This window comes from Paramisgurnus dabryanus, chromosome 2 (assembly GCF_030506205.2).
Source record: "Paramisgurnus dabryanus chromosome 2, PD_genome_1.1, whole genome shotgun sequence".
Taxonomy (NCBI): Eukaryota; Metazoa; Chordata; class Actinopteri; order Cypriniformes; family Cobitidae; genus Paramisgurnus; species Paramisgurnus dabryanus.
In genome coordinates this window covers 50610106-50627281 of record NC_133338.1, presented here as the reverse complement: position 1 = coordinate 50627281, position 17176 = coordinate 50610106, and the positions used below count along the sequence as shown (strand labels likewise).

The window sequence follows — 17176 nt, the reverse complement described above, 5'->3', positions numbered from 1 at the left end:
GCAAACAAATCCAAAAGGGCAATCCAAAAACGTAATCCAAAAAACAGGCAAGTGAAGTGGAAAGTGAAGCATGACATGACCAGATTTCAAAATAAAAGACTGAAAACAGAACAGGATATCAAAATAAAAGACCTAATTACAAAACAAACAAAACACAAGACAAAACCCTTACACCCACATGAAAAAAAGACTATTATACTTTATCATTTACTGTAGTAAACTGTAGTAAAATTCTTAGACACTAAAAAATATACTATAGAAAGATTCAAAAACAGTATACAGAATATTAGATCACCTTTTAGTAATAATTCTGTATTAATATCCATGATATTTGGATTTACATACAGTAATGTGGTTCTGTTGCATTACAGTTGTTGCGCTATAACAACATTGCTTAATATGTTGCACTTAATAAAAATTTCTACATATAAATATATAAATTGTAGGGCCTATTTTTTATGGTCTCGCCTAGGGCCCCATAACCCCAAAGGCCGGCCCTGGCTTCAAGTGACCACAAATGTCAGCAGGACAGAGATCACATTTGCATATATTTTTGTGGATGAAATAGCAACTGAAATACCAATAAATGCATTTAAATGATGTTTATAAGGAGAATCAATGATGGTGAACTGTTTATTACTTGAAAAGGATTAGCTTATTAGTAAATGGTGTGATGTCTTAATCTTAGTCTAGTGGAACATTTTTTGTTCAGTATAGGCAGTGAACTTTTTAGAATTAAGAAATTATCAGATTACTTTTCCGGACCAATGACCATTAGCTGTGTCATCAGCAAGTCTTTTCATATCGTGCTTTTCATCAATTAAGTCATATTTTATTACTTTATTTATGTGTTTTTGACTGAAATAAATCAGTATTTGATACATTGCGGCTTTTTGGTCACAACATTATCTTTTGCAGAAAAAAAATTCTGTAAAATATATTTTAAAAGAGACTTACAAGACATCAAGGAAAATAGAAAAATAAATAACTGCTGCCATAAACATGATCACTCGGAGCATCAAAGCAGCAACAATAACACTTGCTTAAAATACAACAGGTAAATGTCAACTGTTTTTAAATATTTAAATATATGTGATGAACCTGGTGTTGACTTGTTTTAATTCTATTGATTTTATATTATCATTATGCAGAAAGGAAAAAGAAATCATACTTAACATTACAAACTGTGCAGACAAGAACAGCATCTACACATTTGAGGGGCTTTTTAAAATGAATGTTGTTATAATAAACAGTACGGCAGATGGTTTTGTTCCAATGAATGCAGCAGAGGTAAGAATCTTCCCACATTCTCAAAATACTGTAAAGAGACTAAAAACACAGCTTAAAACAGGGCCAGTGTTGGGAGTAACGCATTACAAAATATAATATATTACAGAAATGGTATATATATATATATATATATATATATATATATAAATATATATTAGTTTTTGCTGTAACGCAGTAATATTACGCATTACTAATAACATTTTGGTAATATTTTACTCGTTACAGGCTGACTGTGGGTTTACACCAGATGCGAGTTCAACGATTTGCGCGAGTAGATTATATACGAAGTCAATGCAAAGACGCGATCAGATGCGTCCTCGCGTGGGGCGATGCGAATGATGCGATATGGGTGGCGCATTTCCGTGAAAACACACGCTATTTGCCTCAAACGCGTCTTCGCCCAAGTTGAAAATATTCAACTCGATCGAAAAATTCGCATGACATGAAGTTAAACCCCGCGAGTAATCTAGAGCGAGCAATGCGATGCGATTGCACGGTTCGCGTTTGGGGTAAACCCACAGTTATGCTGCGTTTACACCAATCGCGGTAGAGGCATGAAGAGCGATTGATGTCAATGTGAAGACGCGTTGACGCGCGTCTGGAGGTCCTGCGGCGCGAATGAGGCGTTTTCTGCGGAAGACACGTTTCTGGCTCATTCGTGCGTCTAGTTCACGTGAAAGGCGCGAATTGATTGTTGCGCAAATAGTGCTTTTTGTGCATTGCACGTTACAACAGTGCAAAATTAGACCGTGTTATTTTTAGTCTTTTTTTTTACCAATGCCGCGCAACCAGCATCCACACAGGAAAAAGCTGCGGGTAAAATAACGTTTTGTGGAAAGTCCGCGGCTTTATAAGCATTGACTAAAGTTGTCGCAATCAGGTCCGGTAGTGCCGCACACACATAATTCTGCGAATGAGAGCACTAAGTAAAATCAACAGAAAGTTTCTATCGGTCTCCCATGCTGCTTGAACCTCAGAAGTAAAAAGCTTGCCAGTAAAATCCATATCAACACCAACAATGACAAGATAAGCTAACGTTGCTATGGTTACAGTCCATATACATAATAGATTGCTAGGCTATTCCTTTGCTATATACAGTTTTATTACAAACAGCAACCTAAACTACAACGTAACATTAGTGTAGACTTAAACATGGTTATCTAAATAGTACATGTAAACATCACTGTTTAAAGTTTTTACCAGCCTTTGTATGGGAGCCTATATTCATTGTTTGGCAAAAAGCAGTGTTCCCTATGTTTGTCTGTGTTTTATTAAGCAATTATATGTTAGCCTACATGTAATCCTTACATTGTACTGAAATGAGCTGTATTCTTTGAGGTCTAATCCTCCAATAGCACTTTTTGATAAGTTGTGTCAACCCAATGCATGTCAGGTTTGTGCTGTGAATCTGAATTAAAGTGAATTAAAGAATAGAAATGAAAAGAGGTCTCGCCATGTTATTAGGCTATAGGTTGCATTATAGTGGGCTCTAGCTCTATTGTGTTTGGTATGTGTACCATAATTTTGTCTATGTTTATGATTCTGACAGTGATTGTTACTGTATTTTGCCATAAGTCTTCAATGTGCCTATTCAAAGCTCGAGGGCCAACACATATCGTCTAGATTTATAAGCAGCAATAAACTACATTTAAAGCAACACTATGTAGTTTCCATGTAAAAATGACTTACAGCTCCCCCATGTGGTTGAAAAGCGCAACAGTGCCTGGTATCAGACACTCTTCTGCAGGCAGGGGGAGGGGCAGGGCTGTGTGCTCTACCCTCCACCGCCACTTTCAGAGTGTGCTTGTAGCAGCTAGGAGGCTGCTCAGGTTGCAGCAACAGTACACTGTAAAAAATAAATTGTTGGCTCAATTATTTTTTAGTAACTAGTTCCACAGAAATTTTACGTTCACTCAATTTCTGACTTCAAAGTGTTACCTGGATTGATGTTTTTTAGTTGGCCCAATTTTGACTCAAATATAAAAAAGTATGTTTGCTCAACTAGCTTTATAGCTCATTAAACTAAAATTTTTTAATCAGTTGAGTCTTTAAAAACTTACAGCAAAGACTTTTTTAAATTATTTATCAAATAATTTATGCTGGTGTTGTTAACAAATAATTAACTTCAGTCACATAAAAACAAAAGCTTTATTCACTTATCATTCAGACTGAACATACAGAATTAAGTCTTCTCTAAATAGAAGGCATAAAACAGTCCAAAAGCACTCCAAAGTCAGTCAGAACATCTGAAGGGCCATTTAGGAGAACTTCTTTCGCCATCCCTCTGGTCTGCCTCTCCACATCATCACTGCTCTGGTTTGATAAACAGAGGAATATAAATACACACACACATACATAAATACATGTTTAATATAATAAAGCTTGATGGTGAAAGACTTTATACCCTAAAATTGCCAAATTTCCCTCAGACATCACACGTAATTGAATTAAACACTATTGGGCGGTTTTCCCGGACAGGGCTTATCACTGACTAAAATACTGACATCTCTTAACATATGAGTGCTATTGTTTTGTCTCAAAATGCACGCCAGTATTGCATTTTATAAGGTTTGTTTGTAAAAATGTCCCAATTATAATTAAGACGGAGTAATAAACCCTGTCCGGTAATCTTAACTAAAATAGCTCCACTTTAACTTGGACACATAACATAACACACCACTTTATATAACTTATATCTTTACAAAAACGTCGAGTATTTGCGTCTTTGCCAATTAATATAGTGTAAAATTAACATTTATTTACAACCACTTACCTGAAGTGAACTTGAGGAAACGGCTGATGACTTGTGTCATGTGAATCAGTAAGTGATTCTGGCTGTTAGGTGCGGATTGATCTCAGATGAAATGACCTGTGATCCAGATCCTTCCGAGTTAAGACATTTTAAATTAAAAACTCACGCACATACTGTACATACACACACGCGTGCGAGCGGGTCACGTGCAAACGCGCGCACACGGGTACACACACGGGTATATTTAGAAGTTTTATTTAAGGTTGTAAAAATATTGGGACTATTTCTCCACCCGCTCCTTCAGCTCTGAAGTTCAAATCCGCATGCAGTCCGGTTATAACGAATGTAAAAGATATGAAACATCACTCAACAGCGATATCAATTAAGTGCAATCCTAAAATATGATTTAAAACATAACCCTTTCATTGTTAAGTATGAGAAATTAAAATGAATTAAATCACGTTTAAACGCCACAGAGATATCAGAGCCAGCAGTCGATTTCTGATGCGCTTGCTGAGGCGAGGCTGCACTGGGCGGGCTGTGAGTGCTTAAGTGCCGGTGATTTTCTGAAGCTAATATAGAGCTCATATGGAGCTAATCTCCGTCCGAAAGTGTCCGAGCACATTTTTAAATAGACGCTATCTTTATTAACCGACCGCAAATTTAAACTTTAAGCACATACATTCACGCCTGAACAACTCTTACAATTACATTTTGTGACCAAATAACAGTAATATTAGGAGCATTTTGTCGTCAGGAAACAAAGCTGTCATAAGTCCACATATTTACCTGATTTGTCTTAATTAGTTCAGTCAACACTAGCCATTCTGAATGTTGACTGGATTTGAAAATAACCATTAATTTAATGTTTTAAACACAGATTTATCTAGACTTAAAATAATATGTCTTCTCAACTAGCTCAAACAAAAAAATTGGTTTAACTTATATATTTTTGCCCGTCCAACATTTCATTAATTGGATTTTTTACAGTGTACAATTTGTCCAGTTAACAGTTGTTCTATGACTGAAATAATTTTAGAGACATTATTTAAAGGTAAAAAACTACATAGTGTTGCTTTAAACATTTTATAATGCCTAGTCATACTTCTGTTATTTTGATGAAAGTAACTCAAAAGTAACGCAAAAGTAGTGTAATTCATTACAGTTCAGAGACAGTAATATTGTAATGTAACTAATTACTTTCAAATGACAGTAATTTGTAACATATAATGTATTACACTTTGGAAGTAACTTTCCCTACACTGAAAAAGACTGTTGACATCACATCATAATAAACGCAAAAGCTGTAGGCTACAGACTTACTAAACAATTGTATTTAGAACACAAAGTTGTAAAAATCTAACAGCATACTGTTTAATCTAATTTGTTGCAATTTCCATTTTTATTTTCCATTTAAGCGTTTTAATGATACTGACGCACCAAATATATGGATCCCAGAGGAGTCTTTCCTAAATATTTCAGACGCAGAGCGCAGAGTCGGTGTAGTTGTCTATGATTCAAATGAGCAATTCACTGTGAGTCATTTTATTTCTTTATTGTTCTGCTGAGCGTAAACTATTTCAAGTAACTCTGTTTCTTATATAAATCTGCCTGTTGTTTTATGTAAATGTTGTAATTTCAACAGCTTGGACTGGAAAATGCGACTATAATATCTAAAGTCGTACGGATTGAAGTTCCTGGGCATGACATTGTGAATTTGACCAATCGACTTATAATACAGTTCCCAGTCAATAAGACAACTGTAAGTGTAACTCTAACAACACTTTTCACATGTTATCAACATTTACAAACATACAAAAAATACTATTTTTTTGTGTTTTGATGATAGGACAATGCCACATATTCCTGTCAGTTCTATGATGAGGAAAGTAGGTTGGAGTAAAACCATTATTTCACCAAAAATAAATAATCATCATTCACTCACTCACCTTTGTGTCATTTATTAAAAACTGCATGCTGGTATCTTTCTGAATAAGCATTTTATTCTGTACAGTAGACAGTTTTTGCCATTTTATGCTGATAAAATTGAATATATGTTGTTTTTTGTTTGTTTCATGTCACTCAAAAGACAACACCTGGAAAAATGACGGGTGTATCACCAAACCGATCAGTGATAATGTTGTGAATTGTTCTTGTAATCATATGACTGCATTTGCTGTGCTTATGGTGAGAACCTATAGTGACTTTCTATTTGATGCATTAAATAATGATGGAATTATTCATTGATTTATATCATCCTCATAAACATTACAATGCTCTTTGTGCTCCATTCACTCTCAACAGATTGATATAAAGGACATTGATGAACAACAGTGGGAAATCATGTCATACATCAGCTATATAGGCTGCAGTCTGTCTGCCGTATTTTCTGCTTTCTCCATATTGTCCTATATTGTCAACAGGTGCAGTTCCTTATGTTTTCAATTAAATATCGACCTGATCTCTGATTCACATTATTACTTACATGAGTGAGCTACATCCAAAGTAAATGTATGTATGTGAAAAATCGTCTCGGTTACGGATGTAACCCTCGTTCCCTGAAGGAGGGAACGGAGACGTCACGTCCCAATTCGTCGGTCACGACGTGACGTCGTAGTGACCGACTGAAAGGGAACCAAAGCCACAGTGTAATTTTTATTTATGTAGTAATGCAGTGGTTTCCAAAAGTCTAAGACCACTACACACTGTAACGATAGAACACGCTGGAAGCAGATGCAGGAAAAATAACACAGATTTATTTAAAGATGTAGACAAACACAGGGAAGTAAGCAAACACAATGTCCGGATGGTGGTAATGGTGCTCGAAGGACTACGGTGGTAAAGCGGGTGATGGTGGTTGTGCAGGTCGTTGGTGGTGTAGGTCTGAAGTGGAGTAAAACCCAGGAACAGAGACCGGAACATCCAACACGAAGACGACACGATACAATCCACATACGCTGTACAAACAATCCAGAGAAACACGGAGGCCAAACAAAGAGTGAGAATCTGACGAGGAACAGAGAGCAGAGTGAGTTTATATGGAGAGTCTGTAATGATGAGCAGCTGGAGTGAGACAATCAACACAGGTGAAGGGAATCGGGATAACGAGCACATGACATCACAGGTGAGTAAACACCATACACGAGACACAGAGAGAGCAGTGTATTTACCCACCGTGACAGTACCCCCTCCCCTAGGACGTCACCTGACGTTCCTAGCCTGCTGTACCTGTTGATGGTAATCATCAATAAGGGAGTGATCCAGTATGTCCCGAGCAGGTACCCAACTTCTCTCCTCCGGACCGTAACCTTCCCAGTCCACCAAGTACTGAAATCCGCGTCCCCTCCGCCTAGAGTCCAGAATACGATTCACCGAATAGGTGGGTTCCCCTGCTACGAGACGAGGCGGGGGGGAACCGGGACTGGCGGGTTAAGTCGTGAACGAAAAACTGGTTTAATTTTAGAGATGTGAAACGCAGGATGAATTCTCCTGTACGCAGGAGGGAGGTTAAGGCGAACTGTCACCGGGTTAATAATCTTGGCAACAGCAAACGGGCCAATAAATTTGAGAGCAAGTTTGTTCGAGATGGAACGCATCGGAATGTTCTGAGTAGAAAGCCACACTTTTTGACCGACGACGTATACGGGAGGCTTAGACCGGTGGCGATCGGCTTTAGCCTTGGTGCGCGCCCCCACCCGGAGTAGAGCTTCACGAGCTCTAGTCCAGGTGCGGTGACACCTCTGGACATAGGCGTGAGCGGAGGGAACCGCAATCTCGGATTCCAGACTGGGAAAATTAGGTGGCTGGTAACCTAGACTACATTCAAACGGAGATAGGCCCGTAGATGACACTGGCAACGAATTGTGTGCGTATTTGGCTCCAGGACGAAGGATTCTTGGAGGCCAAACATCGTAACACTCTTTCCACATCTTGGTTGGCTCGCTCGGTCTGACCATTGCTCTGGGGATGAAACCCGGAGGACAGACTAACAGTCGCTCCTAACAACTTACAAAATTCTCTCCAAAATTTGGACACAAATTGGGGACCCCTGTCGGAGACCACGTCTGTCGGAAGGCCATGTAACCGGAAGACGTGGTCTACGACAGTGACCGGTGTCTCCTTGGCTGACGGTAATTTGGGCAAGGGGATGAAATGAGTCGCCTTCGAGAATCGGTCCACTACGGTTAAAATCACCGTATTACCCTGGGAGGGTGGGAGGGCGGTAATAAAATCTAGCGCAATGTGGGACCAGGGTCTCGAAGGGACTGGCAGCGGTAAAAGTAACCCGTCAGGGGGGCGATTAGAAGTCTTACCAGTGGCACACACCGAGCAAGCCAAAACAAAATCGTGAATGTCACGAGCCATACCCGGCCACCAGAATCGTTGTTTGACTAAAAACTTAGTGCGACTCACCCCTGGATTACAAGCTACCTTGGAACAATGAGCCCACTGGATTACGTTGGACCGTAACTTCTCCGGCACAAATAAGCGGTTCGGTGGGCAACGAGACGGGGGCGTTACCCCTTCTAAGGCTGTCAAAACCTTCGATTCGACCTCCCATCTGAGCGCGGAGATGAATAGAGTCTCCGGTAAAATACGCTCGGGAGTAGAAGTGCGACCGGAACGCTCAAAAAGTCGAGACAAAGCATCGGGTTTGATGTTTTTGGAACCCGGACGGTATGAAAGAGTAAAATCGAAACGTCCGAAAAATAAAGCCCACCGAGCCTGCCTGGAGTTAAGTCTTTTGGAAGTTTTAATGTATTCGAGGTTCTTGTGGTCGGTCCAAACGATAAAAGGTACACCCGAACCTTCTAACCATTGACGCCATTCCTCCAAAGCCAGTTTGACTGCCAATAACTCTGTTACCAATGTCATAATTACTTTCCGCCGGGGATAACCGATGAGACAAAAACGCGCAAGGGTGAACCTTTCCGTCTGAAGGTGTGCGCTGGGAAAGCACTGCTCCTACCCCCACCTCTGATGCATTGACCTCCACTATGAACTGGCGTGTGCGATCAGGGGACACGAGAATGGGAGCTGAAACGAAGCAGCTCTTGATTTTGGCAAACGCAGCCTCGGCTGCGTCTGACCACCTGAATGCAGTACTAGGGGAGGTCAAGGCAGTCAGAGGAGCGGCTAGTTGGCTGAAATTGCGAATGAATCGCCTATAAAAATTGCCGAACCCCAGAAATCTCTGCAGGGCCTTGCGAGAATCTGGGGATGGCCAATTCACCACAGCCTTAACCTTATCAGGATCCATGCGGACACCCTCAGTCGAAATGATGTGTCCTAAAAAAGAAACAGACTGTGCATGAAAAACGCATTTTTCCGCCTTGACAAAAAGCCCATTCTCTAGCAACCGCAGAAGCACTCGTTGTACGTGTTGCACATGTTCCTGGAGAGACGACGAAAAAATCAATATGTCATCCAGGTAGACATATATGAACTGATCTATCATGTCTCGCAACACGTCATTAACGAGTGCTTGGAAGACCGCTGGCGAGTTCGTCAATCCCAAAGGCATGACGCAGTACTCAAAATGGCCACGAGGGGTGTTAAAAGCAGTCTTCCATTCATCCCCCTCCCTGATTACGTAAGTCCAATTTAGTGAAGACGGACGCTCCTTGCAACCTCTCGAAAGCTGAAGACATTAACGGCAAAGGATACGTATTCTTTACCGTAATGTTGTTCAACCCTCGGTAATCAATACAAGGTCGCAAGGATCCATCCTTCTTCCCCACAAAAAAGAACCCCGCCCCCGCTGGAGAAGAGGAAGGACGAATGAACCCCGTTGCTAGAGAATCAGAAATGTATTTCTCCATGGCCTTCATCTCTGGAACAGATAAAGAGTATAACTTGCCTTTAGGCGGAAAAGTACCGGGAAGTAACTCTATAGCACAGTCATAGGGACGGTGAGGAGGTAGAGAATCAGCCCGCGACTTACTGAACACTTCCTTCAGGTCATGGTACTCTGCGGGCACGTTAGATAAATCCACTGCTTCCCCCTGAAACACAGACTCAGAAACAGTTAGACACGCAGACAAAAGACAAGACTTGTGACACCCCTTGGTCTTTTACCGGGCACTGATGGATCTGGTGCCCGGCTTTACCGCAGTATAAGCACAATCCCAGGGATCTCCGCCGGAGCTTCTCCTCCCGGGAAAGCCGAGCTCGACCCACCTGCATGGGCTCGAGATCGTTGGAGGGGCAGACCGCACCGCTGTGGCTGGTCTGGAGATGATCCAGTCTTACGGGTAACGGCGTGGTAGCTCTCCGGCGTGCTGCTTTGCTGAGTCGGGCGTCGACCCTTATGGCCAGGTCGATGAGAGCATTCAGGGACGTGGGTAGATCCACCACATGGATTTCTTGTTGGATGCGGTCAGCCAGCCCATGCAGGAAATGATCCCACTGCGCTTCTTCGTTCCACCTACACTCCGCCGCCAGGGTGCGAAACTCGATCGCGTAATCAGAGACGGTCTTGTCCTCCTGACGGAGCTCTGAGAGGCGTCTCGCGGCTTCCTTCCCGGCGACGGAGCGATCAAAAACCCTCTTCATCTCATCGGATAGGGCGGAGAACGAAGAACAGCAGTCGTCACGGTTCTCCCACACCGCCGTCCCCCAGAGGGCAGCCTTCCCAGTCAGGAGAGAGAGCACGAACGCCACCTTGGTTTGTTCGTTGGAAAAAGTTCTGGGTTGTAAAGCAAAATGGAGAGAACAGTGAGACAAAAATGTGCGGCAAAAACTCGGCTCACCCGCGTATTTGTCCGGAATGGGAAGTCTGGGCTCGGACTGAGAGGCGCCCTCTGGTGAAGAAGATGTAGCTGGGGGTGTGGGAGGCGCAGTGGGAGGTAGTTGTTGTTGTTGTTGTAGGGTCAGCTCGGACACCTTCGTCACCATTACTTGGACTGCTCGACCCATCTCCTCTATAACTTTATCCTGACGGTCCATCCTCTGAACCGCCCGCTGGAGAAATTCCTCGAGAGGAGATGGGGAGTGATTTCCCGCTGCTTCCATTTCTGGTCAGATCCTTCTGTAACGATAGAACACGCTGGAAGCACTTGCAGGAAAAATAACACAGATTTATTTAAAGATGTAGACAAACACAGGGACGTAAGCAAACACAATGTCCGGATGGTGGTAATGGTGCTCGAAGGACTACGGTGGTAAAGCGGGTGATGGTGGTTGTGCAGGTCGTTGGTGGTGTAGGTCTGAAGTGGAGTAAAACCCAGGAACAGAGACCAGAACATCCAACACGAAGACGACACGATACAATCCACATACGCTGTACAAACAATCCAGAGAGACACGGAGGCCAAACAAAGAGTGAGGATCTGACGAGGAACAGAGAGCAGAGTGAGTTTATATGGAGAGTCTGTAATGATGAGCAGCTGGAGTGAGACAATCAACACAGGTGAAGGGAATCGGGATAACGAGCACATGACATCACAGGTGAGTAAACACCATACACGAGACACAGAGAGAGCAGTGTATTTACCCACCGTGACACACACTCTCAGAAAAAAAAAAAACGTACAAAAGTTGTAGAAAAGAGTGCAGAAAATACTTTAAGTTTGCATATAAATGATTACTATTGCAAAAAAAATATTGTACAAAAGTTTAATTTTGTTAACATTTACAGAACATGGGCGTCTTTATTAAATAGAGATTTGTAATGTCAGGCTTTTGGACATGATTGAGTCTTATAAACAGTAAAAATGGTTACTGTGTTTTCCAGTAATGCCAGGAAAGAAGTGTCCACCAGCATCCATGTGTCTCTGAGTGCTGCTCTGTTTCACCTCAACATCAGCTTCATGCTCAGTGAATGGGCCGCCACACTGAATATAAATGAAGTTTGTGTGTTTATTGCTGTGACGATACACTACAGTCTGTTGTGTTGTTTCACCTGGATGGCCATTGAAGCTCTGCACCTCTATCTTCTTCTGGTCAGAGTCTTCAACATCCGCATCAAGCACTACATGGTCAAGCTCTCTCTGATTGGATGGGGTGAGAAATATAATCAATGTTTTTCTTATAATATTAACAGTAGTCTAGTGTGTAAAGAAGTCGTCAAGAAACAGGCTTTACAGCGTCTGTTAACAGGATATTCAACAATTCAACAACAACACATACCTGTAGGGCTTATTTAGATTATTGTCTGAAGTGTTGGTGATTCTAAACACAAATTGGAAGTTTGAAATGTGGCTGAGTTTGTAATCTTTCCCTCTTGACAGGAGTCCCGGCTCTTCTTGTTGGATGCTTGCTATTAGTTCATAGCAGTCGATCTGTGTATGGTACTAAAAGTATCACATTATCAGATACCAATCAAACAAATGCATTGTAAGTCCTCACATTACAATTTTGCACTTGATACAGAAAAGGATGTCAAATGTCAAAAGGATTTCTTCAGTTCTAAAGAATTTGTTATATATGGATATATGAACGTAAAATAATGTAGAATTCGTTAAGTGATGGCTCAAATTACAGTGGTCAGATCTATTCACGTAATCAAATATCTCCATCCTTGCATGATGCACGCATTCAAAAAAACCTGTTATAATACGGCCCACATTTATCAGATCTATGCAAATAATATGTTTCCTTGCATGATGCAAAATGTAAAAAAAAATAAGGGGTATCCCCAATTTACCATGGACGGTCGGTAAAACACTTATAAGGGCCTGTGCCCTGAATTTCCATGGACCCCTTTTGACTATCTTCTGATGAATGTGTACCCTGAACTGACATGTGAATTATTATTTCCACTCAAGATACCTTATTCAAATAAGTCTCAATAGTGGAGTACACACTTCACTACATATGCACAAGTGAACTTCAAAACAAATGTATTAAAGTAATTTGGGGAAAAGTTTAACTAAGAACAATCTGAGGTATGTTCTTACTGTAAGACGCCACCCATTGGCCCAAGGAAGGTACCCAATGGCGTGGTGAAGGGATTGCGTGTTCTTTCCGTCCGTAGCGCTTCTAGAAGAATAATTCCATATCAGGATTAATTAAAATTCTTTTGACCTCTGTATTTAAATTATAATCTGACTCCAATTTAATAAAGTAAGAATTTAGTGTATTCCAATTATCTGTTGATCATAATTTAGATATTTGATTATTTATAAATTCCCATAGTCTTAGTTATTCGTTCATTAGGGACCCGGTATCGCACAGAGTAAACGCCGGCCGTTGCGTATATCTCACGGACACAAAATTGACAGTCTGATCTTAGTCAGAGGTTTGCCGGGAAAACTCATTTTTATGTCTGGCCGCTCCATGCTTGCTCCGATCATAAAAATAGTTACTTTAGTTTAGCGCTCATGCAACTTGCTAAGGCAGGTGATAGACATAAATCTGAGAGTTTTAATGAATGTGCCCCATGCTCCATTCGACCATCAAAACACCAGTGTGATCATATCCTGACAGAATAATCTTACGGTAATACCAGACTCCTTCTAATCTACTAGTCATAATAATTTCTGAAAGAATTAAAATAAATCAATACAATTTCTGAAGAATTAAAATGAATCAATTATAACAATTTATTATACCAGGCAGGTTCCAGCTTAAAGAATATCATATAATACAGAATATGATTCAATTCCAATTAAAATTATCAACAGTTGCAAACGTTACAAAGTCATACCTGGCAATAGACACTCTGGCTACAGAGTACTTCTATCATGAATATAATACACCTAAAATGGTGTAGGAAGATCCTTGTTAAGGGTTTCTTGCATGATGTTTGAATACACACACCCAAAGTGTGGGGAAGATTCTTGCTAAAGAATACTTCCCAGAGTCTCTTGCCAAGCCACCTTATATACACAGAATGAGACAAAGAATAATAAAATCTCAAATCAGTATTTGGTTGGTCGGTTCTCGTGACCTGAAGGAGCACCAAATGGGACTGTTAACCATCTGTAATCTAGATCTTCTCATGATGTGACACCCCTCGCAGGAGTACAGCTTATGTCTTTAAGTTTTAAACTTTGATACACTTTCTCTTAGTATTATAGAAATTAGACCTTTTTAACCATCGCACCATCACCTTTAAATTGAAACCAAACATGAAGATGAAACCTTTGTAGCATCACAACATAGAATGAATACGACATTACATAGATTCAATAGACCTTTAGGGCGCACTCACACTATCCAAACCAAACCGCGCTCGGGCGCGTTTGACCCCCAAAGCCTGGTTTGTTTGACTAGTGTGATCGCTCTGTTCCGCGCCCGAGCACGGATTGGTTATTCGCGCCGCGGCCGGGTTGAAGAGGTGGGCCGGAGCGCGGTTCACTTGGGCTCAGGCGCGGAAGGCTGTGGTGTGAGCGCATTCGCGCCTGAGCGCGATTCAAAAGGTGAAGACGTCAGTTGCGCGACCACTACCTTCATCTGCCTCCGTAAAAACCTTTTGATACGCGCCGCGGGGTTACGTGAATGTCCGAGCTGCGCACGTGACAGATGAACTAAGCAATATGATGACATGTGAGAGGGCTGCCTGTAATCGCGCACCAAACGACTCCGAAAAAAAAAACACAGACTTATCAATATGGTGGGTTCCAGTGTTAAGAGAGTGCTTTACTTCCTGCTTTTTTCAAAACAATCGCATCTTAATGACGAAAGCGCGCCCGGACTCGGATCGATACAAGTACAGTGTGAGTGCGTGCATCTGGGGGAGTAGGGAGGGGTGACAATCGCGCTGGGGCATGGTTTGGTTTGGTTTGGATAATGTGAGTGCGCCCTAAAAGTTGTTCACAATGTTAAGTCTATGGTGATTTTTTTGACCTGTGTGAAGATTGTGCGTCCGATCACTTATGAAAGTCATCGCACACCTCTCCTTAATAAACCAATCGATTTTGAGCCTTCATACTGTAAATATTAATACAATTTTGACATTTGACTTTTCCTAAAACTGTACTGTTTTTACTTACTCAGTACCACACATCTCTGAAACATGTTTATTTTGTTTAATACAGCTGCTGGACAACAGATGGTGTCATCCTTTATACTGTGAACATTTCCTACTTTATCCTTGTATTCCTGTTCAACTCCGTAATCCTGATCGTAGTGTCCAGATTAATCTTTAGGCTACAAAAATCAGACAACAGACCTAGGAGCAAAACCACTTTCAAGAATGCCAGCACAGTTCTTGGTTTAATGTCTCTGCTGGGGACCACGTGGGGTTTGGCCTTTTTCACTTCTGGATATACAAACTATCTTATTCTCTACCTCTTCTGCATCTTCAACTCAACACAAGGTAGGCTCACCTACAGCAAAAGTATATTCGGTAACTTTTTTGCACAGTTTTTAATGCATTCAATCATTTGCATTTATGCATGTAGTGGAGACTTTAATTCTTAGCAGCTTACTTAGAAACTTGGAAAGATGCTGGACTGAATGCAAAGCTATTTCATGGCAAATCGTATGTATTTTACAAGGTGGCTAATTTGTATCAATTGGTACGACCCTGTTCGTACATTTATGTATGATTTGCTTTGACCCCTTTGATGTTGAGGTTAGGGTTGGGGTATCCGTATTGTTTTTTTTTATGATTATCATACGTTTTTGCATGATTAACTTCGTACAAATTCATACGAATTTGCCAACTCGTATAATATGTGCAGTTCTCAGGATATCAGGCCGAAACTCGCATCAACTTGATCATTCTTGTTCATTTTGGCAGGGTTTTACATCTTTCTGTGGATGTGTCTGACAGGGAGGACTAAAAAACAGCAAGAAGAAAAGAGGACTACAACCACTGACACCTAACCTTAAAGCACTTAAATCAAAACAAGTTTTAGTAAATCACTTTTAATATAACAGGGAGAAAAACAACATTAAAGTTTTTTTTAAACTTAAAAGGATTACTTACTACACAGTTTATGGTTGTTTTATTGAATATTAAAAAATGCTAATGCTAAGTTCATGTGTTGTTTTGCAACATTTAAAAACATTTATTTTATTATATTTTATTATATACATGACTTTTTCTTCTAGTGCATTCATTTCTGTAGTTTTTAAAGTCAAAGTGATTTTTTATGTCTTTTCATTTGCCTTTTTAGACTTACTGTTTACTCAACATATAAACATGTTGATAAATATTGTAAATAATGGTATGTTTTTCATGTTTTTCATGATATGAATGTTGTGATGTTGAATTTAGTCGCCGACAAACCAACATGAAGATCACAGCACAAGCACATCAATTTTCACATGACATCACACATTTTCCGCTTTGAGTCAAAGCTGCGTATTTCTACTTCCACCAGCATAAGTCGAGCGCTGTGTCACCGGGTTGTTTGTATTTCTATTCTCTACACACTGTCACAAAAACACCTAGTAGATTTACAGCATCTTTTCGCTTACATGGTGATCAAAAAGTGACATATGAAAGACAAAGAGTCTTCATTGAGTGTATCTAAAAAGGTGTTTTGGTTGTTCTTCCGTTAGCAATTGTACTAGTCTTAGCTGTTAGTTTTTGTTTTAAAATGTCATATTCTTAATTAAATGAGCACGTACACAACTCTTGTTGCAACCACGTTTCTATATTACTGTTAGCAAAAGATTTGTAAGATGAAAATAAAAAATACATCTTTACAAATGTTTGTTGCTTGTTTTTTAATAGAAAAGTTGTACATGTTAAAGAACCTTAATAGCATAAATGTAACTACCTTGCCGCCCTTCATGGCAAATTTAACATTTAAAGTAAAAAAAATCAATATAAAACATTAAATATACATAATAAACATGACATCTAAGGAACACTGCAACAGCATCTTGATGACTGGGACACACATGGATGTGGATGGACTGCAGTTTAGAGATGAACACAGAAGAGCAATGAATAGCATCAGCAAGCATATAAAATTGTTTAGCAGTTTGATTAAAGGATTAGTCCATTTTCTTAAAAGAAAAATCCAGATAATTTACTCACCACCATGTCATCCAAAATGTTGATGTCTTTCTTTGTTCAGTCGAGAAGAAATTATGTTTTTTGAGGAAAACATTGCAGGATTTTTCTAATTTTAATGGACTTTAATAGAGCCCAACATTTAACACTTAACGGGTTTTTTTTACGTTGTTGTATGTCAACTGATACTAATTAATGTCTTTGTGGCAGTTTATTGT

The 17176-nt window shown here is 40.3% G+C and overlaps 1 protein-coding gene across 1 annotated transcript in view; it reads left to right on the top strand.

Moving 5' to 3' along the window:
• The window catches only part of LOC135743641 (adhesion G-protein coupled receptor G2-like), a 115115-nt gene extending 99212 nt beyond the window's left edge, over nucleotides 1-15903 (top strand). The window contains exons 2-11 of the mRNA XM_065261414.1: nucleotides 1152-1290; nucleotides 5461-5577; nucleotides 5688-5804; nucleotides 5892-5931; nucleotides 6132-6229; nucleotides 6347-6465; nucleotides 11778-12046; nucleotides 12274-12379; nucleotides 15025-15305; nucleotides 15732-15903. Of these exons, the coding sequence (XP_065117486.1) occupies nucleotides 1231-1290; nucleotides 5461-5577; nucleotides 5688-5804; nucleotides 5892-5931; nucleotides 6132-6229; nucleotides 6347-6465; nucleotides 11778-12046; nucleotides 12274-12379; nucleotides 15025-15305; nucleotides 15732-15817 (1293 nt within the window). The 5' untranslated portion in view covers nucleotides 1152-1230 and the 3' untranslated portion in view covers nucleotides 15818-15903. The remainder of the gene's footprint in view (nucleotides 1-1151; nucleotides 1291-5460; nucleotides 5578-5687; nucleotides 5805-5891; nucleotides 5932-6131; nucleotides 6230-6346; nucleotides 6466-11777; nucleotides 12047-12273; nucleotides 12380-15024; nucleotides 15306-15731) is intronic.
• Nucleotides 15904-17176: the final 1273 nt, after the last annotated feature.